This window comes from Suricata suricatta, chromosome 2 (assembly GCF_006229205.1).
Source record: "Suricata suricatta isolate VVHF042 chromosome 2, meerkat_22Aug2017_6uvM2_HiC, whole genome shotgun sequence".
Classification (NCBI taxonomy): domain Eukaryota; kingdom Metazoa; phylum Chordata; class Mammalia; order Carnivora; family Herpestidae; genus Suricata; species Suricata suricatta.
In genome coordinates this window covers 45426333-45454002 of record NC_043701.1, presented here as the reverse complement: position 1 = coordinate 45454002, position 27670 = coordinate 45426333, and the positions used below count along the sequence as shown (strand labels likewise).

The 27670-nt window shown below is 47.7% G+C and overlaps 1 protein-coding gene across 1 annotated transcript; it reads left to right on the top strand.

Annotated features, from left to right (window-relative positions):
* Window positions 1-12: 12 nt before the first annotated feature.
* MTURN (maturin, neural progenitor differentiation regulator homolog) lies at window positions 13-27670 on the top strand. The gene is made up of 3 exons (XM_029925683.1): window positions 13-233; window positions 9671-9793; window positions 22275-27670. The coding sequence occupies exons 1-3, from the start codon at window positions 72-74 to the stop codon at window positions 22383-22385; spliced, it is 396 nt and encodes a 131-aa protein (XP_029781543.1). The 5' UTR covers window positions 13-71; the 3' UTR covers window positions 22386-27670.

Below are 27670 nucleotides of genomic sequence, written 5' to 3'. Positions count from 1 at the left end.
GGGCGGCGGAGGGAGCGGGAGGCGGGCGGCGCGCGAGGAGGCCGAGCGAGCGGCGGGCGCGGCGGGCCAGGATGGATTTCCAGCAGCTGGCTGACGTTGCGGAGAAATGGTGCTCCAACACGCCCTTCGAGCTCATCGCCACCGAGGAGACCGAGCGCAGGATGGATTTCTACGCCGACCCCGGCGTCTCCTTCTACGTGCTGTGTCCGGACAACGGCTGCGGGGACAATTTTGTGAGTGCCGAGGTGGGGGGCGGGGAGGGACGGCTGCAGCGCGCGGGAGTGGACGCGCGGCCGCCTCCCTGCGCCCGAGCTCCCGCACGCCCGGGAGGCTGTGGACGCGGGGCGGGGGCGTAACCCTCCGGGCTCCGCGGTGTCAGCGCTTCGAGGCGGGGGCGGGGAGGACCGGGAAGCCGGGCTGGGGCGGGCTGTTTCGGGGACGCGACCCTGCGGCCCTCGCACTGTGCTCGGCTGGGGCTTCAGCCGAGGGTCCCTGACGCTCTCCTGCCTGGGCTGGGGCGCACGGGCCGTCCCGCAGGGCCCGGAGTCCCGAGTTTCCTGCACCCGGTCGTCCCGTCGGGGTGAGGAATCCCGTCCCCCTCCCGATGCGCAGACACAACTCCACCCGCGAGACCCCCCGCCCCCGTGTTATCCCCTGCGCCGGGGGTTTGGACACAAAGCCTCTGTCCACACTAGCCATGCCCCATCTCCTGGACCTTCTTTGCGGAATTACACCTCGGATCTTAAAAAACGCACACGCGCGTGCGCGCGCGGACACACACACACACACACACACACACACACACACTCGCGGGCACGCCTATCCCCGTCGCCTGTGCGTCCATTGCTCCTCTGTGAGCTTCCAGCGAGGTGTGCGGGGCCCGAGCTGGCTCTGTCCGGCGGAGGCGGCGGCTGCGGCCCTGGCAAAGGCCCCGGGTTTTTCCAGACGAGGGGAAATTCCCCCTCTCCCAACCGACGGCGGTCCCAGGCCAGGAGGGACTGGGACCGGGACCTGGAACTGCGGTGTCCAAATCTTCGACTTTGTATCCTGCGCCCACTTGGGATCTTGGAGCTGGCTGGCAGTTTAGGAAGGGGGTGCAGCGGGAGGGGTTTAGGGGTGGGAGGCATGGAGAACCGGCGAGGATGGCGCTCCTTTAAGTGTTTGTAAGGACGGGGAAAAAATAATGGTCCCCAAATGTAAGATGGAGGCGGCCGTGGGCTCGGGTTACCGTGTGGTCGCCGGCTGGAGCCTAGAGCTGGCGCTGCTGCCGCCCCTGCGGACCGAGGTGGGGCGGCGCCGAGGCGCGGCCTGGCGCCTGCTCCTCAGGTGGGGTGAGACAAAGCCGGGCCCGGGTCCGGCGGCCGCGCGCCCCTGCCACCCAAGGGAAGTTCGCGAAGGAGTTAGAGAGAGGACGAGATCGCCTTCCTTGGCCCCCAGACAGGTGAGGGCTGGTGTATGACATGACAGTAAGGCGTGCGCCTCCCACCGCCGGTGCCCAACCCCGCAGATGAGAGGAACCCACCTGGGCCCCAAAAGTGCGACACTAGAAAAGAGATGGCCTTGGGTGACAGATTTGAGTTCGCTGCCTTTGTGACTGGTCAGATGTCTTCTCCCCAGCTCAGTGTACACATCAAAAAAAAAAATGGGCATGATACCAGCACCCAGGTGATCATCCGATAGATAAAACACTAAGATCTCCTAAGATGGGGGTTTCCCCAGAGTTTAGAGCTTGTCTCTTTTTTAAAAGCCTCAATTTTCTCACCTATTAAATGAGGTTAATTGGGACATCTCCATCACAGTTACTTGTGAAGAGCAAGTAAGCCATAAAAATATGTAAGAGCATAGTTAACTGCAGTTAAAATAAGTGTTACTTGTTATTGAGGAAAATGGGAGATCATTCAAAAGGGATTTACTCTGTTGCAGTCATGTAAGAAAGCTCCAGGGATATACTGGAAAGGGCGCCAGTGTCCAGCTAGCTGCCATGTTAGGGTTTGATCAGGCGTTCCTTCTAAGCCTAGTCTGCCGGTGGTCTTTCCCCCTCCTTACTGTGTGAGACAGAGCAAGAATCACTCAAGGTTCTGGATTTTCTGGAGGAGAATTCCACACAGCTTCTGCAGTAGACCTATCCAAAGAAAGAACTCCAAAGAGAACCATCATTGCAAAAACAGTATGCATATGACAACTTTCTCAAGGCCGTTCATAATATGTTTTAAATGCTTTCCCACCTGTTATTAGCTAAATGCTTGAACATCTGCATTTGTTAATAATTAAATAAAATAGATAAGAAAAAACATTGGAGGAAAAAGTAATTTCTTGGGTAGACTGAAACAGTCTTTTTTTGGGGGGGGGAGAACACGTGGTATGCACGTGGGGGAGGGGGCAGAAAAGGAAAGAGAGAGAATCTCAAACCAGCCCCGTGCCCAGCACAGAGCTTGACTCTGGGCCCAATCTCATGACTGCGAGATCATGACCCGAGTAGAAAAAGAGTTGGATGCTTAACTGACTGAGCCACGCAGGCACCTCAAGACTGGAATATTCATAAAGTTTCTGGAGCCTCTACTGGACAGGATGCGCACCACCAGAGTTTTCTTAGCCCGGATCTCTCCTCAGATCTGCCCCAGACCAGGTTTGTCCAGCTGCTATTTGCCTCTGGTTAAAGGGACCAGGCACGAGGTAAATGCCCTACCTCTGTCTTTTTCCTTTTCCCAGGAAAATCTGTTAAGCATTAGAAGAAATTTGAGATGAATGGATCTCCTCTAATCCAAAGGTTTTATTAACATTAAGAATTTAATAGCATAGCATTTCTCAGTTTTACAAGTGTTTTCACAGGATTCATTCATTCATTCATTCATCCATCAAACATTTATTGAGGGCTTACTTTGCACCAGGCCAAGGCATCCTAGGGAGGGATGTCTGCCCTCCCTTTCCTGGGGCCATTCTACCCATCTAAGAAGCAGTGTAGGATAGTAGACAGGGGTGCAAAGGTCTGGGGGCAGGCTACTTGGGTTTGCACCCCAGCCCCCCATGTCTAACTGTGTGCATTGGGGACAGTTATTTATTCCCTTTATGCCATGACTTCCACGTCTGGAAGTGAGGGATGATAACATTAGTACCTTCCCAGTAGGTTTGTTTAGAGCAGTGCCTAAAGTAGGGGTGGTGATCGTAGTGCCTTCTGGCAGTCTCCACACAGCAATCGTTCTGGATCTCAAATATAATCCAGGTCATGATCTGTGACTCCCCACCTCACCTAAACTGACTTCCTGTGACTTTCACCACAAAACTTGAGCCCTTGCCCTGGCTTCAAGCCCCTACAGGTATGTCTCCTGCCACCTCTTGATTACTGTGTTTCTGCCACAGTGGCTTTTCTGGTCCTCAGACATGCCAAGCTCATTTCTGCCTCAGGGCCTTTGCATTTGCTATCTCCTCTGCCTAGAACATTCTTCCCTCCCATCTGTACACGGGTAGCTCCTTTGTGCCATTCAGGCCTGAAAGAAGACCGCCTGATCACATATCCCTTCACCTCACCCTCTTTTATTCAAATCATAGCATCCATTGGTACTTGATACCCTCTTGTTTATTTTCTGCCTCCCCCACGAGGAGGGAGAAAATAAGCTTGAGAAGAGCAGTGGCCTTTTCCCTTACGTATCACTGTGTCCCTGAACTCAGAATAGTCCGATATGTGGTAGGTGCTCAGTCCATGTGTGTAGGAATGAATGATACTGAAGAGGACAGATGTGAAACTTCAAGAATGACGACTTCAGAGAACAATAACTACGACTTACATGCAATTTACCATATATCAGACACTGTTCTAAGTACTTTGTATATATGTACTTATTTAGTCTTGGTAATTTCGCGAGGTTCTCTCCGTAATTTTCTCCATCTTACAGATGAAGAAACTGACACACAGCATGGTGTGCATGATGACTAGTAAATGGTACAGCAGCTTGTATCCACAGCCCTGTACTGAAAACATAGCATCCCAGGAGTGACAGCTGGGGACCCCATTCAGACTGTGGGTTCAAGGGCAGCTTCTTATTGGGCCTCACAGAAAGTCTATGTGTTAGGTATTATCCCCATTTTATAGCTTAGGAACCAGAGGCTCAGTTGAACGGATCTGTCCAGGACTGTACCACTAAGAAGTGGCAGGACTTAAGCTCAAGTCCAGAGGCCTGTCATTTGCACCCATGCAGCAGGTCCCACAGGCAGAATCAAGCCAGGTCTCCAGAGGCCTTGGGAACAAGGACTTCCTTTTGTTTTCCCTCCACTTTGGCAGCTCTGGGGTCCCTTGTGCACTGTTTCCTCTTCTCGGCTTCCAGTGCACGCTGTGCCTTTCCAAACTGCTGCCCTGATTCAGGCTTTTCTCTGTGGACAGCGCACAAGGTCAGATCCTGGGGATCAAATGTAGCTGCCTTTGCCCTCTGTGTTGGGTGTTCAGGGACAGAGCCAACCCTGCCTGGCTCTACAGGTGTGACAGGGAGGGGGCCGAGAGCTCACACACAGGTGGTGTGCTCCCTTCTGCCAGCGAAGAAGGACCTTCGTCAGGCTCGAGGAGTGGGGTGTTGGCATCTGCTCACGTAGCAGCCGGACAGAGGGACACGTGTGCACGCTCTCCTGCACCTGCCATCTCTCCCTCTTTGTCCCAGGCCAGGAGAAAGAACTCTACACAAGAAGCATGGCCCTGACCCTCCCCGGTGCCTGGAGAAGGGATGAGTTGCCTTATTGTCCTGTTTTTTCTGCCAACCCATCAAAAACATGTTCGGATTCAAAATTTTGTATCATTTAATCTTTCCTCAGTATAAAAAACAAAGACGGTGGTTTTCGATCTATTAAAGAAGAGAAGGACCATGTCATTTCATTTTATATGTATGTCTATGCTTGTATTTATGTATATTCTCCCCGATTTTCTTCCTGGGGGTGTCCCTCTTCTTAACTGTGTGACCAGAGAACAACCTTTTCACTTTGGAGGGGAAAAATGTAACTTTTCTAAATGAGATTGCATCATTTCACATGTGGGGATAAAAGCTCCTTCTTGTCTACTTTAAACTCTACCCTCAGTTTCCTCCTATGTCAGATGGGATTACACATTATTATTGTGAGGATCCAAAGAGGAAGAGTGGTAGCTGCAAAGCCTTCCACAGTGGCTGTGTATTATTCATTTAGAGGGATTTTTTGGGGGGAAAAGGTGTGTATGTCCTTAGTGTATTCACGAAGCCTAATCCAGAGGAAGGCAAAGTCACGTTCATACGTGTGTAAACAGGTGGGAGTACGCAGTGTGGACTCCTGCCGAATGAGGGGCAGTCCACAGGTGGTCTGTCATCTTTATGACTGCCCTGGGACAAGTCGTGGTTTCTACGACTCAGAGGAGGGAGCTGAGCCTCAGGTTGAAGGTGTGCACACCGCTGTTGATGCCTTGGCTTTGTCCCTTGCCCCCATGTGACCACGGACAAGTTGCTTAACCTCTCCGAGCCTCAGTTTCCTCCCTGACAAAACATCTCAGTGATTGGCACATGGAGGGGGTCGTAGGTCTGGCCACACACTCTTCTTACCCCTGGAGGAAACCTGTCAGGTGCATGAGACAGCGTGTACCTCTTGTCTTCTACCGTCTCTTCAATGGGCAGCACGGAGTTCTGGGTTAAGCCGCCCCAACTCAGCAGGGACTCCCTGGTCCTAATGATGGCGGAAAACCCACACGGCAGTACTACACCAAGAGTGAGGCCCTTTGGCCCTCAAATAGCCCTTTGACTCAGAAACTGAGTCCAGGGAGGAGAAACAGGTGTGTTCTGTGCCCCCTCCTTGGGACTCCCCGCCATGCCACAGCCCCAGGAAGCCACATGCCATTTCTCCAGGTGTTGGAACAATAGACGCACAGACTGTGCTCAAAAAGATTCCTCTCGGATTCAATCACCATAGCGATCAGATACCATTTTTTGGAGGAGCAGGACGTTCTCATCTATACCATAGAACACAGAAAGGTGCCCGTTTCCCCGTGTGCAGATGGCCTGGTTATACTGTCTTAAGCTGGACAAGCTTTGATGAAAACTTCTGGACCAACTTACTGACAGAAAGAAGGGCCATGGATGGCTTGTTTTAAAATCAAAGTTCTCACCAGGAATTTTCACCTTCGCCTCTCCATCCCCAGGTCTAATGAGCCGAAGTTCTGGTTCTCGAAGTGTGTTCCAGAACCAACAGTATGAGCTTCACCTGGGAACTTGTTGGACCTGCAGATTCTTGCCCCCCCCCCCACACTGTAGTTGTGTTTTAGTAAATCTGGCAGCTGGGGTGGGTCAGGGGCCTGCTGTGATACTTACGGAAGCCACAGGACCACCGCTGCCCTCTCTTTTGGCATTCCTCCTATTCTGACAGGCACCCTGCTCTCACTGCACGGTTGGAAAATCAGTACATTCTGTATCTAGCTTTATATTTGCCAGGGAGTTACACTGTTCAAAGCTGCAGATTCTCTGACCCCTGCTGTAGTTTTTTTCCATGGCCAAAGTGGCTGTTTGGTTGAATGTCCAAGTTGAAATCATTGTGGTCGCACCCTGGGTGCAGGATTCTGGGTCTTCGATCACCCGCTTATCTTTGTTTAAGACTGGACTCCAGGATCTGTTTTCAGGCCACCAGACAGCCTTTCTGCCCTCTCCTGGGTTTAGAATGGGCCCCTCTGTTTTTCCTCAGAGAGTACCATCGTCCCCTCAGCCTGTGCCCATTAGCTCTGACGAGCACATCGGTTTTATCTGAGGACCCTGGCGTGGGACACCGATTGCATAGACCTGTGTAAGCTACAGACGCACCTGTGTCCCACAGCAGGTGGCCAAGCCCATTGACCTGGCCCTGTCTGTCCTAATCTCACTTGGTTTTATATACTTGTCTTTCCATTGTTTTCCCTTTATCCTTCTTTTCCCAACTATGGACGCATGTTTTAGTCCATCTTCCCTTGTTTTCTCTGGATCTTTAATAACTGCCTTGATTAATTTTGGAAGGAAATGGTTGCAATAATTAGCATTTAATAAGTGATGTCCTCTGAGCAGCCGTGTACACCCAAGTCTGTCTGATTTCCAACCCCATGCAGCCCCATGTCATCATATGGAAAAAGATTCAGCTAAAACTTTTTTAAACCCCCAAAACCAACATGACTAAGAATCCAGGGTGAATTAGACAGTCAAATGAAGTAAATATAGGCAGACTGGACAGAAGGCCCTTTAGCAGGTGTTAGGTTTTCAGTCTCCAAAATCTATTCATAAATCAGTAGCTCCAAAGGTGGAGCAATGAAAACTGTGGCACGCACACTATCCTCAGAAATGCCCTAGAAACACTTAGGGACGCCTGGGTGGCTTGTCGGTTAAGTGACCAACTTCAGCTCAGATCATGATCTCACGGTTCATGCGTTCAACCCCACATAGGGCTCTGTGCTAATAGCGCAGACAGCTTCGGATCCTCTGCCCCCCCTCCTCCCCCCATCCCTCCCCTACTCATAAGCATCTCAAAAATAAATAAACATTATTAAAAAAAAAAAAAAGAAATGCCCTAGAAACACTTAAAGAATCTGTCTAATCTCCAAGCAGTAGTGGATACAGTGTGATTCTGTTGCTTGAGTGATCACACCTTCCTTAGTTTACTTTGTAATTTAATACTTTGTATTTTAGAAAATAGGTATACAAGGTTTTCACAGATACACCTACTTCTGAATTCAGAATAGCCCAGGTTGCCTTGGGTATGTTCTCAGTGAGGTCCCGTTGGGTGTCTCATTTGCTCGGTGTGGGCCCTTAGGTTTGTGGCACGTGGAAAGCCCAGCCCTGCCCCTTCCTCCCCGTCTTCCTGGAGACACAGAAGGGGAAAGGGGACACTCACAGCCAGCGTTTATTGAATGTCCACGGCATGTCAGCCATGCACTGTGCCTGGCACTCAATAAATGTCTTCCTTTTTTTCTCTCCTAGTTTTCACCCATCTAGGGAAGGCAGGATTAAAGTTTTCTGTTGTGTGGCGCTAGATGTTAATCCCAGCTTTAACTTGAATAAGAATTTTAAATATGCTGGACCTTTTAAAAATTTGAGTATGAAAATGGGTGCTGAGCAGAACTTACGTTAAAGCGAGACTTTATCATTCTTGCAGAATCCCTACTGATTACGAATCAAGTGTGATAATGGATATAAAAGCACTTTGTACTCATACTTTCATACAGCGTAAGAGACTATTACCTAAATGGCATTTCAGCTGCTCAACAGCTGTTAAGGGTCTCTAATTCATAGGGAACCGTGTTTGAGCTGTGCTCTAAAGTTAGAGAATCTAGAAGTTGTCTTTGTTCCATTGAGCCAGAAGTCACTCTAGAATGCTGGAATTAGAGCAGCCTGTCAGAACTGGACCTTTACGTCTATGAAACACAGGTAACTGGGGTGGAAAGAGCACATTAGCGTCTAGTTAGTCTCTTGGATCTGAGCATGAGAGTCTGTAGATCCAGTTCTTAGAAATGCTGCAGTGAGAAGGAAGTAGGTGAAATGTGTTTCTTGAGTGATTGACCTGTAACTCTCTGGGGTGTTGCCCTAATCATTGTATTAATGGAAGGGAACCAATGTGTGCTAGACATGGACCATCTCTCCAAATAGATTTGATCTCCTGCTGCCTCGTTTCTGCTTCTTCCTTCAATTTCCAGATGTCTTCCTCTCTCCCATGCCTCTGCACTGTCATTGATCGGGGCCCTCTAAACAATGACTCTTGCTCAGACACCCTGATGTTACCCCAGTAGCCCAGTGCCTCTCCCTGGCTCAGACGTGCCGAGCAGGGGACTTCGGCTCCCCAGATCTCTCAAGCCTGTTTCTCGGGCTTATTCTGGATCCTTGAATGTTATCTAGGCTTGAGACTAGATTCTTGAGACTTCCCTAGTCCTAAAGAGGTGCTCAACAAATGTCCTCACATGGGAAAACAAAGAAACAAACAAAAGCAAAACACCTTGTCTAGCCTTAAGAAAAAAAAAATACCTAAAGCCAGGTTCTTGGTGCATGTCGACAGTGTGAAGCAGTGCCCCCCCCCCCCCGCCTTAAAGCATTCTGAGAGAAGGTGAGCTCCCCACCTTTGCTTCCCAGTGATGGAGTGATGGCTTTTCTGTGTGCTCTTCTAAATTCATTCCATTTCATTTTGTTTTGTTGTCGCCGATTTTAAATTCATTTCATTTTGAAGTAAATTTGCCATCACCCCCACTCACAGGCTACTCTGGGTAAAGAATGTTTCATTGCAAGTTAGTGATTACAGACTATGTTTAATTAATCCTTCCGCCACAGCTGAAGGCAAAGCCGAGGATCATGCAGGCCCTTGGCTTCCCCTCCCTGCTGCTTTAAAGCCCTCCTTAACGTGCTGTAGAAGGGCTGTGGAAATCGCTGGGTGGGGCGGATATCAATTCCACTGCTTTTTTGCTCCGTCCCAGCAGATCTGATGGCGAACTGAGCAGGTGAGATTATGGACCGAAAGCATGGGGGTTTCCTACAGCATAAGCATATCCTTATCCCCTTCAATGCAAGCAAATCAAGAACGAACGTGGGGATTTTACCCTGGAACATGAGGCCTTCCAATTTATGGACTGAAAAAAAAAATGGTAGCGGCTTTCTGTATTTCCCACTGAGTGTAATAATGACTGTGTGTCTTTGTTTTCTCCTTCCCCTCGCCTGTGGGTGCGCAGCACGTGTGGAGTGAGAGCGAGGACTGCCTGCCTTTCTTGCAGCTCGCACAGGACTACATCTCCTCCTGCGGCAAGAAGACGCTCCACGAAGTCTTGGAGAAAGTCTTCAAGTCTTTCAGACCTGTAGGTGCTGCTTGGCTTCCAGAGTCGGCTTGTTTTATAACGTGGATGGTGGGGAAAGCGGGCAGAACCTGGGATGACTAATTGTTTTTTTCTCGTCTGCTTTGTGGCTTAAAGATAGCAGCTCGGGGAGGGAGGGTGAGGGCGGAGAGGGAGAGGGGAACGGGATGTGACACAGCTGCCGGTTGCAGGAATGATGGTTATTTCTAGCATCACTTGAGTTAAGAGTCTCTGATAGGGTGGGAGGCAGACAGAGCCTTGGTGAGACTTCTGTGCATTCCTGTCCTTGCCCGGCGGACTTAAGACTGCCATACTGACACCAAGCGCCATGGAGGTTCTCTTCCATGGTGAGGTCTAGATTTGGGGGGCTGCCGGAAGGCTGTACTCAGGATGTGCCTCCATGCCTGTGGGGATGGAGAAGGATGGCAAGCCCCAACGCAGAGTTTAGGAATCTGTCTCTCCATGGCTAGCTGACAGTTAGGTTTTGTTCTCGCTGAAAACATGTAAAATGAATTCTCACCCCCGTTTTGAAGATTACCCATCTCCCTTTATCTCTATTGGAAGATCAGTCGGATTACTGACGCATCCTCTGAGATCAGCATCCCGGCCACTGTGAATACGCTATCCCTTCCATGATATTTGTGCTAGCTTGTTTTGTTTTTTTTTTTTGGCCAACTCTTTTAAAATAGTATCTACTTCCCTGCTGCAGTTTTCAAGCTTGCCTCCCAGTTCCCTGAACGTACTCGGCCTGAGTGCATGGCATGCCATAGACCAGGTCTGACATTCCAGCATCTCAAGCCTTCTGTCTCTGTTTGGCCATCTTTTGTCAACTAGTTCTCACTCTTGGTGTCTTGTTTGCCAGTGTGTTGGATTATCTCTGTGTGCTGGTTATCATATTTGAAAGCTTGTGCATGGGGATACGTTGAGGCCTGGGCGCCTAGTGGTTCAATCAGTTAAACATCCGACTTCAGCTCAGGACATGAGCTTGTGGTTCGTGGGTTCTTGCCCCGTGTCGGGCTCTGTGCTGACAGCTCAGAGCCTGGAGCCTGTCTTTGGATTCTGTATCTCCCTTTTTTTCTGCCCCTCCCCTGCTCACACTGTCTCTCTCTCTCTCTCTCTCTCTCTCTCTCAAAAATAAATAAATCATTAAAAAATTTTTTTTAAAAAGGCATTTTTCATACATATATTCCAGCATTCTTCTCTGAGGAAGAGTTGACCCTAATCACTCAGTCCACCGTTGCAAGAACTAGAATTTCAGTGGCTTTTGTCACTGTGTGTGATTTGTATCATATGCCCTGGCAGTTCATTTTTTTTTGTTGTTGTTTCTTAATTTTCTAAGCCTGTTTGGCTCATACAGGATAGACTCATGACTGAAAAGTACTGATCTATATATACTGCAGTATATATTTACTGAGTACCTGACTGCTCCATTCCTGACACTCAATTCAAACAGATGAAAATCTTATCCTTATATTCTTGCAGTGGGAGTGGGGGGGTTGCAAGATAAATAAATCCAGCACATAATATGTTAGTGATAAGTGCCAAGGAGAAAGAGTTGGTAAGTCAGAGAAAGGAGGTAAGAAGTATCAGAGGTACTAGGATTTTGTTTTTATTAGGGGAGCAGGGGAGGCTTTGCAAAGATTCACATTTGAGTAAAACTTGAAGCGTGAACAGGAGGAAACCTTTCCAGGTAGAAAGACCAGCAAGCACGGAGGCCGGGAGGCCGTGGCAGACAGGAGAATATCAGAGTTCAGGGAACAAGGAGAGGCTGGTGTGGCGCAGATTGGAGGGGGTTGGAGAGGAGCACGAAAGGAGCCTGAGGAGTTTCACGGGGTTGCAGGTCACAGAAGGATTTGGGTTTTACTCCGGTGTCATTCAGGGGCTATTGGAGGAGTTTGAGCACAAGAGGGACCCGACTTTGCATTTTGAAAACCCCCCTCTGACCAGCAGAGAGTAGGCTGCACGGGGCAGGTGGGAGCAGAGGGACCAGCAGAGAGGCCATTCCCGTCACGTGGTGATCGGATAAGGGTCTGGCCAGGGTGATCACAGCAAAGGCAGAATGAAGGGCCCAGATCTAGAGGTGACCTTGAAAGTAGAGCTCATGGGACTTGCTGGCAAACCAGAAGTGGGTGTGGGGAACAGAGAGCAGGCAAGGGGGAGCCATCGGTCCTTGCCTATGCAGGGGAGTGGCGCTGTCATTTACTGAGATGGGGGAGGCCACAGAAGGGGGGGCTGTGGGGCTGTGCTACCAGGGGCTCAGTTTGGGGCATATCAGTGTTTGAAATGCCTGTTAGACACGCAAGCAGAGATATCAAAGTCGGCAGAATTTCTGTAAAAATTGAACCCTCACAAGTCTTCACCAGAAAAAAAAAAAAAAACCTCTATTAGAAAATGATGCTTGGTGGCTGGTTTCCTCACACGGGTTCCATTTGTTAGTGTCCCACCTGGTTTTCTTTCTGTGCCTGTTCACTTTGATGGCAGGCAGGATACCCGCAGAATTGGCCTAACTGTTGGAGAAGGTGAGCCCCCACCAGGGCTTGTTTTGCTCTTTTTCTCTACCAAGAAGACAGGGCTGGATTTCAGCAACTAGGCAGCCGCATGTAAATGGGGGTGGGGGGGGGTCGGGAATGCAGTCCAGAAACATCCTGATGCATAGCTGAATACGATTTGAACATTTTCTTTCAGAGTTAGCTGCTGCGGGTCACGGAGACACGCAGACTTAATCTGCCTTTGCTGTTGGGTCTTCCTGTCTAGAACAGAGCGTCACATCTCAGGCAGGGACATGATCCCAAGGAGAGGAGGCCTGCACCCATAGGGCGTCCAGCTCATGGGGAAGTTTTACTGTGCTGGGCGCCCTCTGGCTGGGCCTTTTTACCCCTCAGGGAGAGGAGGTGGGTGGGAGGCACCCTCCCAGGGTCAAGGTGAAGGTAAAGTACACTCAGGGCTTTGCTCCCCTACACAGGTCAGATGAATCCAGGAGCCATTCAGACCACAAGGAGGGCTTCTGGACATCAGCAGGCAATGTCCACCCTCTCCTCCCCCACTCACGAGTGTGGTTCTCCCCACGGCTGCTGTTTCTCTGTCGGCTTTATGTAAGCGACCTTTGCGTTTAAAAGTAAGACACAGGAAAAGGCCTCGTTGCTGATGAAAGGGTGTGTTGAAGTAACACACAGCGGATGCTGCAGGGCTGTCAAGTAGGTAAACTTCCGCACACCACTTCCCTGAAAACGGCGATCATCTGATCAACCTGTGCAGCTGCTTTTCCTTTTGAGTTGGGGAAACCATGGGGGTCTTTGTGCCGTCACCTTTGAACAGCCTCTTCTGTGGCTTTGAATCTCTGTCCCTTCCCGCCCCCCCACAAGCCGATCACCGGCCCCTGGCCTGTGTAGTCTCTCCAGAAAGATGAGCACTGGTTCATTGACAGCCTTCTGGTGCCCCTTAGGGCTTGAGACCAATGGTCCAAATGAGTGGGGTCATCAGTCTTTCTCAGCAATCCTGCCCGAAAGGTTAAGCATGCCACTTAGCCCCTGATCTCCTTCTGCCTCACAACTTTGTAGACTGTGCTTTTCCCCCCTTCCCCTCTCTTGTCTGTCTTCCTTCCGCTGAAGCAAGCAATAACATAGTGAAAGTCTCCCCAACGCCCTCCACAAAGAAATCTGTTGTTGATAGCCAAACTATGGAGAGAGCCCAAATGTCTATCGACTAATGTGGTATGTATATATGTACACACACACACACACACACACACACACACACACGGGAATATTACTTAGCCATCATCAAGAATGAAATCTTGCCATTTGCAACCACGTGGATGGAACAGGGCCCATGGAACCACATGGATGGAACCACATGGATGGAACTAGAATGTAGTATGCTAAGTGAAATAAGTCTGTCCTATAAAGACAAGTACTGTACAATTTCACTCATATGTGGAATTTAAGAAACGAAACAGGTGAACATATAGGAAGTGGGGGTGAAGAAAAAGAAGAGAGGGAAACCCACGAGAGACTTTTTAAAAAATTTTTAATGTTTATTTTATTTTTGAGAGAGAGAGGGAGCATGAGCATGAGCAGGGAAGGGGAGGAAAGAGAGGGAGGCACAGAATCCGAAGCAGACTCCAGGCTCTGAGCTGTCCCCACAGAGCCTGATGCAAGGCTCGAACCCACGAACCACAAGATCCTGACCTGAACCAAGGTCGGACACTTAACTGACCAAGCCACCCAGGTGCCCCTAAACCACAAGAGACTCTTAACGATAGAGAACAAATGGGTTGATGGAGGGACGTGGGTGGGATCTGGGCTAGAGGGATGATGGGTGTTAAGGAGGGCGCTTATGATGGGCACTGAGTGTTGTATGTGATGAATCACTGAATTCTACTCCTGAAACCAATATTGCATGTATGCTAACTAAAATTTAAATTTCCAAAAAAATGAGAGAAGGGGCACCTGACTCAGTCAGTTAAATGTTCGACTTTGGCTCAAGTCATGATCTTGCAGTTTGTGAGTTTGAGTCCCACAGTGAGCTTTGTGCTGCCAGTGTGGAGCCTGATTGGGATTCATTTCTCACTCTCTCTCTCTCTCTCTCTCTCTCTCTGCCCCTCCCCTACTTGCGCTGTCTCTCTCAGAGTGAATAAATAAACTTTTTTTAAAATGAGAGGAAAAATTTTAAAAATCTGTTATATTTGAAAAGCAAAAATATGTCTTTCTTTCTCTCCATCTCACTCCTTCCCTTTTTTTCCTTATTTCTTCATCACATTTTCAACAAAATGTATTGATTGTTTGCTATTTGCCAAAGCATTGCTTTGGAGAGTTAGGGGCAGGACACAGTGTTCAGATCTTGCCCTCAGGGAGCCGACTTTCTGATGGGAGAGACAGCCATGAAAATGTACAGCGAAACTCTGTGTTACAGGGCAGAACGTTTGTTTTGGTCCAGACACTCTCCCAGATACTGTACAGAATAAGCCGAGGAGTTCCATGTCCTGCTGTGCTTACACTGCTTTGCTCTTCCTTGGGGAAATATTTCCTGATAGGACGTTAGTGAGCAAGTAGTACAGGGCAGTGTTTGTGGTCTCTACCCCATTATGTAGACTCAGGATCCTACATGTTGAGGAACCCAAGCTTTGTGTATTCAAATCCCAGCTCCGGCACTTGGTGGCTGTGTGACTTCAGCCAAGTTACTTGACCTCTCTATTTCTTCATTTGTAAAATGAGGAAACAGATGATGATAGTCCCCGTAGGGATCTATGAAGATGAAATGATGCGTTTCTCATTGGGTACTTAGTACGATGCATTACACCTGATAAGCACCAAATAAACGCTGTCAGTGATACGGACCAGATGAGGACATGAGGCAAAATACTGTTGGGAAGCAAGTAGGACTCAGTGAAACCTTTTGTGGAATGCTGAGATTTGGGGTGGAGAGAGAAGGCAATTGCTAAGTGATTTCAACACAAGCTTAACAGAAGCATCCTGCTAAGGTAGGAAGCTTTTAAAGAGCTATCTTGTTGGGGTGTTACAGTCAAAAGTTTACCGTCATCGGTTTTGGCAAAACAATGCCCATCCTTTCTGTACTCGATCCATGCAGGTGACTGGTTAGGTGCTGGTACTCCGGGGAGGGCGGACGGAGGCTCCTGTCCCCTGGCATGTCACCAAAGAGCCTCTGGGTGACAGGGTTCTGGCTGATATTTATTTTCTTCTTTTCTACATTTTCTGAATTTTCTGTGATGTCACAAAAAACATAATCAGGAACAATGTTGTATGTTTTTTTCAAACCTGTATTGCCCACAGTGTGTGAGAAGGGCTGGGAATATCAGAGATGAGTGGGCTCACTGGGGAATACAGTGCCAGGCAGTGGCTTCCTCAGATGATGAGACCTGCAGGTGTGGCGGGATCCAGATGGCCTGAGCGTGAAGGGGAGCTGGCCGGGAAGGAAGTCCGGAGGGGCCATCGAGGCCTCTCGGCTCAGAGTCTCAGAGATGCCCCCTGGGTAGGGGAAGGTGGCTCAGCTCAGCCCTGCCCTCCTGGCCTGTCAGGCTCCATGCCATCATGGCCTCCAACGGGTCACTGGTCTTCAGTTTCCCCATCTGTAAAATGGGCATCGTACATGTTTTGCTGTCTTGTGGATTCATGAGGAGCTTCAAATCAGACTGAGAGCGCGGAGGACCGTCCAAGCCCTCCCACACTGCTGAGGTCCATCTCAGTTTCTGGTTCGGCGGGTAGATTCATGACTCTGGATGTAATAGGTGGCTTCCCTCACAGAGGGGCCCAATTTCGGCTCTACTCCAGGGGCCTCCTAGCTGGGATCCAGTTTTTATTTCCTTCTTGGCTGAACGTCATATCCAAAATGGCACGTGTATGCAAATGACAGCACTGAGCAGGCCATCTTTGCCATCTAGGAGCAGGCGGGTTTATCCCTGTCAGGTAACTAGTCACGGCTTCAGAGACACCCATCAGTAGCCTCAGTAAATGTGGAGAATCGTTGGAGTCTTACAGGTTTCTTGTTTAAGTGGCCCTCGGTTGACGGTTGCTCATCATCACATGATTGAGCTAGATAATAAAATAGCGATTATGGATCTAAATAACGGTGATTGTGCCATTTATTTTTTTCCTCGGTGGTTTTGTAGCTTTTATTTAGTGACAACTTAACGGGCTTCCCTGGTTGAAAAACAGTTCACAAGAGAAGAGAGAGCTTATAGTTTCCAGTTGAGCTGCAAAATCAAACCTTATCTTTGCCCTTTCAGTTTCTCTCAAAGATTTATTTTATTTCATTTTATAGTTTATTTATTTTTGAGACAGAGACAGAGCATGAGCAGGGGAGGGGCAGAGAAAGAGGGAGACACAGAATCCGAAGCAGGCTCCGGGCTCTTAGCTGTCGTCACAGAACCTGACACGGGGCTCGAACCCACGAACTGTGAGATCATGACCTGAGCTAGAGTCGGCCGCTTAACTGACTGCGTCACCCAGGCGCCCCTATTTTATTTAATTTTATTTTATCCTAGACCAACACTCCTCCTTCTCTTCTAGCACTGCAGACGTTAGGGTCGTGAGGTTTCTGTTCTTATGATAACTTTGTGTGCTGTTCAGCTGATGTTGCTTCGATAGCCCTACCTGGGAGTAGAGCCTGGGGATCCCCATGTTTTCTTGCTGTCTTTGACTCTGGTCCCCTCCCTGGGCTTACTGTTCTTCTGCCAGACTCTCCTACAGAAAATCCCCCTAGTTCTAGCTTGCTGGCCTATGAAAGATTAATATTTTCAGTTTGCCACTAATAGCTAAGGAGCCAGGGATGAAACCCCACAGGAAGACCCTTTGTGACCCAGAAAAAGTCCAATCCTTGCGTCTGCTCCTATAGTTTGGTTAAGAGCCTGGGAGAAGAAAACAAATTTACCTATGGGCAGCTGTCCCGGTGGGTCAGAAAGTCTGGTAAGAAAAGGTTATGTACTCCTGCGGGTTTTAATCACCGACATTGAATGTTGATCATTTACGTTTATCATAGCTTTTGTTTTTTGCTCAGGTATGTGATCTTTCAAATGTGTGTATTTTTTTAGGAAACACTATGGCCCCTGAAAGTAAGAAAGTACCTACTAGTCTTGCCCATTTGGGTCTTACATCCACCTTGCCACTTACCCTTTTTTTTCTCCTAGTGTCAAGAAGACAGACTGACCAGGATCTCATTGTAGGTTTCTTGGTACTACCAGCATCGTTGATCATTAAAATAAATAGTGACAAATTCCCCAAAGCTTCAAAGTAATGCTAAGTACTCAGAGTACGGTCTTTGATCGGTAGTGTCCCTATCACCTGGGAATTTGTTAGAAATGCAGAATCACAGGTTCCACCTCAGACCAGCTGAGTCAGAATCTACATTTTAAGGACATCTCTGGGTGAATCGTATACTCAGCAAAGTACTTTAAGGAGCCCTCTGGAAGGAGCTTCCAGAGCCCTCTGAAGCCACAAGACACTTCCTAAAGGTAGCCTTGCTAATTGGCTATGCTCTCAAAGGTATAGACATCTTCTCCTTTTCTTCCATAAAGACAATGTAGGCCACTGTGCTAAGTGAGGGTCGCCTTTGGAGATAGCAGATGCTAAATGCCAACTGTGTCCTCAACTAGTTTATACAACTTTCTGAAAGACCTGGACTTAGTCCTACAGATAATTTATTCCTCCTGGGTCTAAAGGACTTTAATTCTTAAGGATTGGCATTTCTACATTTCAAGTACAACCCTGTTTGGGTGGGTGGGCCCCAGAGGTTTGTTTTTTTTTTAAATGTCTGTTTATTTTGAGATGGACAGTGAGTGGGGGAGGGGCAGAGAGAGAGAGGGAGATACAGAATCCAAAGCAGGCTCAAACTCACAGACCGTGAGATCATGACCTGAGCTGAAGTCAGATGCTCAAACAACTGAGCCACCCGGGTGCACCTGGGTCCCAGAGGGTTTTTTTTTTTTTTTTTGAGACATAGGGAGACAGCATGAGCAGGGGAGGGTCAGAGAGAAAGGGAGATACAGAATCTGAAGCAGGCTCCAGGCTCTGAGCTAGCTGTCAGCAGAAAGCCGGATGTAGGGCTCGAACCCACAAACCATGGGATCATGATCTGAGCCGAAGCTGGATGCTTAACTGACTGAGTCACCCAGGTGCCCTTTATGTGAGATAATATGTTCCCAAAGGAAGCTTTGTGCATAGCAAACTCTAGAAATACCAACACCACTGTCCAAAGTGAGCAAAAAGATATTTTTTCCAGTCAATTGAAAAAATTATACTGAACAGAATTAACAGTTATAACTATCAGAAGTAATTTAAACGTACCAGATAGGCTTTCTTGGTCTGTCTTCTTTTCTTTAGAGGAATAGGTGGTATGGTACGAGCAAAGACCCCAGGATTCTTACCAGTCTGTCTCTCTTCCTGTCTCTGGCGTGTCTTCCTGATTGTTAAACATTTGTATCCAGAAGTTAAATGTAGACATACCTGCCAAAGATGGGAATAGAGGCAGAGGTGGGAATGCTAGATTATTACATGTCTGTATGGTATTCTTTGCAGTCCCAGGCAAATTATAATTCTGGTGCTTTTTCTCTTCTCTTCTGTGTGTTTCCCAATTGTGCATACTCATAAGTGTAGACATTAATGTCGTACATTGAATTTTTTGAAAGGTGTATTACTCAGTAGAAAACATTGAAGTCTCCAGGAACAGCACTGACAGCTGGAAGGGAACCTCCTGGGTACCTGGTGATCAGGTTGTCGTCTGCAGTCTTATGGCCCGGGTTTGAATTCTGGCTCTGACATTGACTGGGTAACTCCATGCAAGGTCTTATCTGTAACAGGTTGATAGTACCTACCCCATAGGGCTATTCTGAGGACCAGTGGAATTAATATATGTAAAGCTGCTTAACTCTATGCCCAGCAGATAGTAACATAACCAGTATTAACTATTACTATTAAATCTGAAGTATGATCAAATTGGTTGGTTGAATGGAAGGCTGATTGTAAGTTTGAGAATCAAATGAGGATGCTAACAGAATTGAGTTTCTTCCTTCTTTTTACACTTCTTATAGTACTGATTACCTGTGAGGTGATCCAAAAGTGAGCACAGCCAAAGGGAAAGGAAGAAGTAGGGGCTGGAGGCCATCTACAGATGCAGCAGGAACTCCCTTTGAATAACTGAACTGCTGTGCTTTATTATTTTTTTTTTAAGTTTGTGTTTATTTAGTTAGAGAAAGCATGTGCATGCATGTGAGCAGAGGAGGGCAAAGAAAGAGGGAGACGGAGAATCCCAATCAGACTCCACACTGTCAGCACAGAGTTCCACACAGGTCTTCATCTCACAAGCTGTGAAATCATGACCTGATCCGAAATCAAGAGTCAGATGCTTAGCCAACTGAGCCACGCAGACACCCCTGAACTGCTGTGCTTTACAACAAGAAACCAAGATCATATAACATAACCACATAACTCACATAGGTCTCTACAGTTTGCCAACCACAGCCACACTCTCTCATTTAATCACCATAGTTTCTCTGGACATAGAGCTGGCGTCACGGTACCCATTTTACAGAGAAGGACACTGAGACTCAACAAAGATCATGGCTTGGCAGAGGTCCCCAACAAGAGCCATAGCTTCTGGATGCCAGGTCCAGTGCCTTTTTCATAAGGCCTCTCGTGAATCTGCAGATGGTGCACTAAGTTGCCTGGGAAGTCGGGTAGGCCATGGAGAAGGGCTCCTGTTCTTTCTCCCTTCTCTCAGGGCAGGGGGTGAGCAGCTCTAGGTGTAGCACCCACCTATGTCCCACAGAAGGGAAGGGCCTCGAATGGGGCTGATGCTCTAGACCGAAAACTATGGGCTTTGAGTTCATCTCAGAGGTAAGATAGAAAGCTAGGAAGAGGAGAGAGGGAACGAGTTGTGGTAATGGCTTCATGCCTTGCTGGAACCTCTACCACGAACCACCCTAAGCTGAGGTGAAGGGTGTTGAGGGGTACATATGGTTTAGGTCCGTGTGAATTACTTATGTGTATCGTGAAAAAGAGTAATGATGGCACGTGTTTTTAGGATGAGATGGCAGACGTGTAGATGCATGCCTCCACCGCACCTTCTTCACCCATGGCCGCCCCTGCTAATTGACCACCATCTTTCCCGCTGAGCCCCTTGGAATTCTCATCCCAGGGCTCCAGGCAGCCACTACCAGTCAGATTCTTTAAGTGAGAGAGAACTCCTTGGCCATTTTAAGGGATATCCCTTCAGTGCAGTGAGAAGTCACATTTATTGTTGAATTCTTACATCTGTAGACATTTAGGTGATTCTGGGGTTCTCCGTAGGAGCAACAGTATTTCTGTTTTATCAGTGACTTAAATACTGCCACTCATTTGATGTTTTCACCTTGCTGTGTCAGCAAACATCTCTTTAAATAAAAATTGAACATCAAAATACTCGTCATCTGTATTCATTGTAGCCATCTTTTCTCTCTCTTTAGAGGCAAACATTATCTTTTGCTCGTTCCACTGAGATGTGAGAGGGAGACAGCAGCGGGAGAATGGGGCTTCTCACTTCCCCCAAGCATACACATGATCGCTTCGCACTGTCCAGCCCAGCGGGGAGTACGCTCCTCCTGCCTCACCCCTCCGAGCCAACAGTGGCTCTTTGAGACAGCCCCAGCCCTCTGGGCTTTGAGGGAAAGTGCGTGTCTGCAGCTGGCCATGCCTGCCTCATCAGGCCACATGTATAATATGACCAAGGGCCTGGCAGATGATGTCCTGAGTGTGTTTGTAGGGCTCTGTGAGACTGGCAAGAGCTGCAGTGGGAGAACTTCAGGGTAAAGCCAGTATTTTGATTGGGATTCTGCTTGTCCTTTCCTCGTTTAAGCATTTGGGCAGAGAATGGGAAGAAGGTGGGGAGGGGAGGTAGGGGTTGCAGTGTGCTAGGGAGGGAATGCAAAGTAAACGAATGGTCCAACTTCTTAGAGAGGCTTAAGGCAGTTAGCTTGGATTATAGGGCCATTCAAGTGAAGTTGGCTGAAAGTGACCAACCAAGAGAGCCACCACGTGAGAAAGTCAGGGCAGTGACTAGAAGTCTCATCGAGAAGCTGTGGGCTGGAAGTACTGTGATCGCAGTCGGGGCTCCGGGATGCCCAACCCCGCGGCTTCCTGCCGGCACCAGAGCTTTCCGTTCATATTGACCAGACCCAGCAAATCTAACCAAAGATCGCAGTGCTTTAAGAACATGTTTACTGTGTATTTATTGTGAATTTCCCTGATGATAATTATAGAGCATCTGGAAAATACAAAGTGATAAAAAGGAAAAAATGTACCCTTACTTCATTGCCTAAAAACAACACTTCTAAAATTTGGATGTATTTCTCAGTCTTTTTTTTTCTTCTATGGATTGGTGTATAAATTTTAAGCAAAACCATATCGTAATGAAAATGCAATTTTTATCATGCTCTTTTTACATTTAGGAGCCTCTTTTTATATCATTAAGTTACCCAGAATACTATTTTAAATGGGTATATAAGATCCCATCTTAGAGGTCTGCTGTGATTTAACCATTTTGTTAAAACTTTTAGTGGTTTTCATGTTTGTGCATGTGTTATAAATACTAGCAGCACACGTTTTTACAGGGGAGGACAGATTTTTGACGTCTTGATGGAACAGTCAGCGCCGTGCATTGTACTTCCGCTGACATCTGACACCCCAGATGTGTGTGCCTGTGTAGACACTCCGTTATTGTACATTGGTGGTGTGTGCTGCCATGTTTTCATATTTAAAAGTAGAGAATATCCAGGCTCCCCAAGAAAACTTAGTCCTTTGGGCACCAATCCATTAAAGCTTTGACATTTCCATCCAATATGGTTATAAAAATAATCGTAGGCACAGTTGACGCCAGTGGGAACTCCGTAGGTGCTGTGCTAAGTCCTTTTAAGTGCTGTTGGATTTGGATCAGATGTCTTTCTTTGATTATCTTCCTGCCCACGGGCTCATGCCTGGTTCTCTTCTCTCTCCTGTAGTTACTGGGGCTTCCAGATGCAGATGATGATGCATTTGAAGAGTACAGTGCAGACGTGGAAGAGGAGGAGCCAGAGGCGGACCACCCCCAAATGGGGGTCAGTCAGCAGTAAACTTCCGAGGCCTCCCACCTGAGGAGAGTGAACCCCCCGGTACCAGAGGTGGGGTTGCGTGCTACTGGGTTAGCATTTTGCGTTAGCACTTCAAGACAGGACGTCTGATTCCCAGCATCCAAATTTAAACCAAGTACCTTTCTATTGACCACAAAATTCCTGGGATGAGCTTTGCTCAGAAGTGACCTGAAGTTTACTTCCATTTCAATGGGTTTCTATGGAGTTGTCTCAGTAGCCTTTGCCATTTTGAATTTAGAGTCCATTTTGTGGCTGACCATTCTCTCCTGAGTTGGTGTTGGAGAACTCACTTTCGCGGACTCAAACGTAGAGAACGCTGAATGTATTAAGGTTATGTTTTGCGTCCTCACAGGTGACGTTATTGAGGGGGAAAAGCATGGCAGAGAAGAAATGCAGTCTGCACTTTTTATGTACTTTGTAAGTGTCCATAAGTGAAGGAATTTGCTTATAAAGCATGAGTTTTAATATCTAGTCATTAAACTGCACAAGTGCAAATACAAGGGCAGAAGAGGATAATCACTTAGCTTTGGATGACAAGGGTGAGAGAGGCAGAGAAGCCTTTGTTTAAGTGTTCCGCCATTACTCAGTTACCTGGACAGAGAGCAGCTGGTTCATGGTCAGGGAAGACATTACTTGCATGTTCAGTTATTTCAAAACATGCTAATTCCAAAGCCACTTTGTAGATTCTAATAGCAGAAAATATAATAGATGGGGTGACATAAATTATTGATTCCTTTAAAATGTTTATAAACCGTCCCACATATGAAATGAAACATTTACGTTCTCTCTTTATAACCAGATGGCAACTTGTTAAATCATGAAAACATTCAGAATCCAAGTGCCACTTAGACTTTGAAGCCATAGATAAATTTAATGGGGACATAAACCAGGATAAAAAAATTTTTAATACGATGGCATCCTTCTTTACTTTCTTAATTTGTCTTTTATTCTTTAAAAAAGAAAAGTCAAGAAAAGGATCCCACTGTATAATTTATTTAAAAAGTTGTCATCAGGTGCTTCTAGGAACCTAACTGTAGTGAATTTTTAAAGCGATATGAACGCGGGAATCTTTCAGGCATAGGTTAGCTTAGTTCGAAGGGGGAAGTTCTCTTGATCAAAATACTAAGACAACTCACAGAAACAGCTACTTAATAATTGGAAACACTGAGGTCAGTGTTTAGCCTACAAATACTTACAGGGGAAATCCTTTGTAATGCTAACGTGGAATTATTTAAAGTACTCCATTTCCTTGGAACCTTCTGCATCTCTCGGTATGATAACGTAGGATGCGGAACGCCTCTTCCACAGCCCTTAACTGAGCGCAGCATCCAGGATGGGAATGTTTTAACATGCATACACATGCCTGTTAGGTGGTCATAGTTCGGGATTAAAAATAAAAGCAGCGACAGCAGACAGCACAGAGCGTATGGGAGTCTTGTATATCTTCCAGGCATGTCCGTGTAAACCTGATCATCTAACATTTTCTGTTGAATCGATTGGTGCCGTGAAGAGTGTGGCTGCTTGTGGTGAAACCGTGTACGGCAGTTTCGAGTCATCGGGTAAAAGAATGCGGTGGTTTTCATCCATGCTTCGGTACCCACAGTTTTTTCTTTTCCTGGAAAATTGTGTTGAGGGTTAGTCTCAAGTGAAATGATTTCCTTCCCAGTAGCCTGTTTACCCGGCACACCTTGGTGGTCCATCCAGTGGGGTGAGTGTATTCCGTGCTTTGCTCCCGTGTTCTGATGGGGTCTGTGCCCAAGCACAGGAAATTGTGAGCTGTGGTCCATAGCGACTGCTCAAGTTTGGTAGCCTCTGTTGTGACACAAATGGGCTGAAAGAATAAGAATGACTTCTGATACTGGAATGAAGAAACTTGACTAGCTTGCTCCATTCGAAGGGAAACTGGAATTGTATACGTAGAGGCTTAAAAACCTAAATTTGCATATGTTTAAAAATGGAATGGATGTTAATATAAAATGTGTTTTACAAAACAGCGGTTAGGCTTTGACCAAATGCATCTGGGTATTATTATGTTAATGTCTCTGTTAATAAAAACTGCACTGAGATCAGCTCAGCCATTCAGTGGGCTGAGGAGAAATCTCGCCTTTGTTCTGCCCCAGCGGTTGAGGAGGATGTTGCTGTATGTCCCTTATTTTCATGGCAAAAGCACTGAAGGCATCAGCACATCAGACGTTTCCTCCACAACTTCCTTTTCTCTGATCGTGCGCACCCCCGCCGGTGCTTGCTGACACACGTGCCCGTGCACACGCTCACGCCCACCCGGCGGTGCGTTCTGTGTGCAGGTCGGGCACGGAGCCCGCCCGGTGCAGAGCTCCCCGCACCTGGATGGGCCAGCAAGTCAGGCAGCCTGTGGTGGTTGTCCCCGAAGAAGTTCCATAGTTAGACACAGCCCTGACTTTCCCAAACATAAACACTCACGAAGGGGCACGTAGGAGGCAGCGGGAGGAGCGTCGATGCAGGAGTTAGGACGAGAGACCTGGGTTCTAGCCCTGGCTCTGCCAGCGACTGCGTGACCTTGGGCAAGTCGCCTAACTCCCCTGAAACAAGGGGCGTTTCCCCTTCCTGCTTGAACCACAGTTGTCCCATAACTGCCTTATGATGTGCCTGTGTGCATGTGAGAAGAGCAACAGTTGAGGAAATCTTGAGGGAAATGAGAGAGAAATACATTGTGAATCTTGCCAAGACACTAACCTGAGGATCCTGGTCGCAGGACCACCTTGGAACATGTTTCTGTTTGTCTGTGAGTGTTCAAACCCCCTACAACCTGACCCCGGAGGGACTGATGACTTCCTGTCCCTTTGACAGGAGGACAGAATAAGGCTTCCGAAGATCTAGAAACACACTTGTCCTAGATATGCAGGTTCCGTCATCAGAAGGCACGGCTCTCCTTGTGCCCTGATAGACTGTGGCTTTGGTAGTAGAATAAGATGAACTTAACAGAGAGTGGAAAATTCGCATGAAGAGTAGCTGGAAGAGAGTGAAAGAGAGTATTTACTTTGGGCTGTGTCATCTGGTAGAAAGATGAGTGTGTGTGTGTGTGTGTGTGTGTGTGTGTGTGAACTGTGGCAGCACGAGTTGGGGGGTGGTGACCGATGGCTTGTGATCACTGTGGGCCAGCTGGGAAGTCATGCCTGCGGCGACATGAGGAAACGATCTTGGGTTTGAGAGACATTTTCCTTAAAGCAGCTGGTCACTGTCTCTGCCTGACAGTTCTACAGAGCACACTTCGGGGGACCAGAGAGTGAGTTAGGGAGGGGGGGGACCCTCATGATGCCTGTCAGCACCCCGAATCAGGGACACTGCGGTGTCCCCTTGAGTCTCTCAGGCTCAGAGCAGCACATGGGACTTGTTTTTGTTTTTAATGGCACTAGAACATGAAAAGTCTTTGATTTAGGAATTCTCCTTGTGTCCTGGTTGCCAGAATTAGGTTTCCAGTGTCCTGAAGTGAAAAATCTCTCTCCTCTTGTTGCTACTGTCCTTTTTCACATATGCTTTTCCCCCAGCATAATGTCACCTCGAACTCTTGTGTCTGTCTCCTAAGAGCACAAAGTGTGTGGACCTGGGGGTGGGGAGTGGGGGCGGGGGGTGGGCTGTGCTTACAGAGCATCATCAGAATCTATATTTTAGAAATCTTCCTTGTGTAAGAAAATTCACAGGCTGGGAAACCGCCATGAACAAATCTGATTTCTCATAGTTGGAGAGGCACATGGGAAGAGGCAGGATTTAATCTGGGGTAGGAGGAGGTGAGAAAGGGAGAGTTAGGAGATCTGAGGTTTTTTTAAAAAAAAAAAAAAGCCCAAAGGCAGGTAACACATAAGGTACAGGAAAATTGTCTTCATGGCATTCACTCTAGGAGCCCGCTTTCCTCAAAGGGACTGCCTGAATGTTGAGAGGCAAGGTCTGTGTTGGGGATGGCTTTGTGGCTTTACAAATGTCCCCCAGCCTGGGAGACCGTGGGCGTCCTGCACATACGGTGGGGTTTTCCTCAGTAAACCCGCTGTCAGCCAGAGAAGCCTATCTTTCCAAAGTGCTAAAAGATCTGAGGGCTCCAATCACCTGGCAGGTGGACCGTGAACCTGACTGGATCTTGGTCTTGGTGTGGAGGAGGCCAGGGTCAGGAACACCCCCAGGGGCTGAGGGCAGAGCCCACCTACTACTCCACTGTGCTTCTTGGTGGTGGAAAGAGCACAATGAAATCTCAAGTGAATCACAGATCCCTCTTCCCTATAGTGAGGGTTAACCCCCAAGAGGTGCTTCAGATTACCAGAGGAGCCTCAAAGTTTTTCTTTTTTGAATTAAAAACCCATCCTCTTCCACAAAGACCCATTAGTTATCTTGGTTTTGTGACACCAGGTATGACATGAAAGGCTGAAGTCACTTCAATTTTATACAGAATTTCTGAAACTTTCCAGAATGCCAGTAGCCTCTGGTGTCCATAGCAACGTGGTGTCCATGGCAAAATATCTATAGCTCCTGTTTCCTGGGCAAATTGTTAAATACTATGGTGTCGTCATCGATATCTTTATTTAAATTTGTATTTCAGAAATAGAGACCCCGTGAGCATTACAGGTTGGGAGCCTCAATGGAAGCACTGTGGGTCCGAACGGGCACAAGCCATTGAGAACGTGTGCCCGGCCACAAAAAAATAAATGTTTAATTTACTGAGAACTGTACTCAGATTCTCCAGGACTGCAGAGAGGGCAGTCTGTTCTTTGTAAAACTGCCTTTCCCTGGTTTTTTCTTTTGTTTTTGTTGCTTAAGTGTCATTCTTGAAGTATCTTCTGATAGCCTGATGGATAAAGACACAGAGCAGTCCCAGGTACACCTGTCCGCGTTTTAGAGGGGGAGGCAAATCGCCTACCCGAGGGAAAATCTGAAACTATCTGTGAGCCAGTCTTAATTTGTGTAGGAGAGCAGAGTGGAGCCATCTCCTTGAGAAGCAGGATCATGGACCAGTTCGGGGGTTCTTTTTCCTTAGGCAGAAATGTTTCCTGCAGGGTGTGTATGCTTTCTTTGCCTTTATATTTCCTTGCCACGAAATCTCTTGTAAATTACAAAACTGTGAAATGGGTTGCCAAAAAGCCGTTGCCCTTTGTTTTAGACGCCTCCAGCAGTGTAAATCCAAAACTGGTCCCTGTCCACACCCGCGCCTTCCTCCCTCCCCTGGGAGAGGGGATCGGAAGAGGGGATCACGGCCACCGATGTAATTACCATACGCTTGCTATTAAAGAGCCTTCCAAACTCTG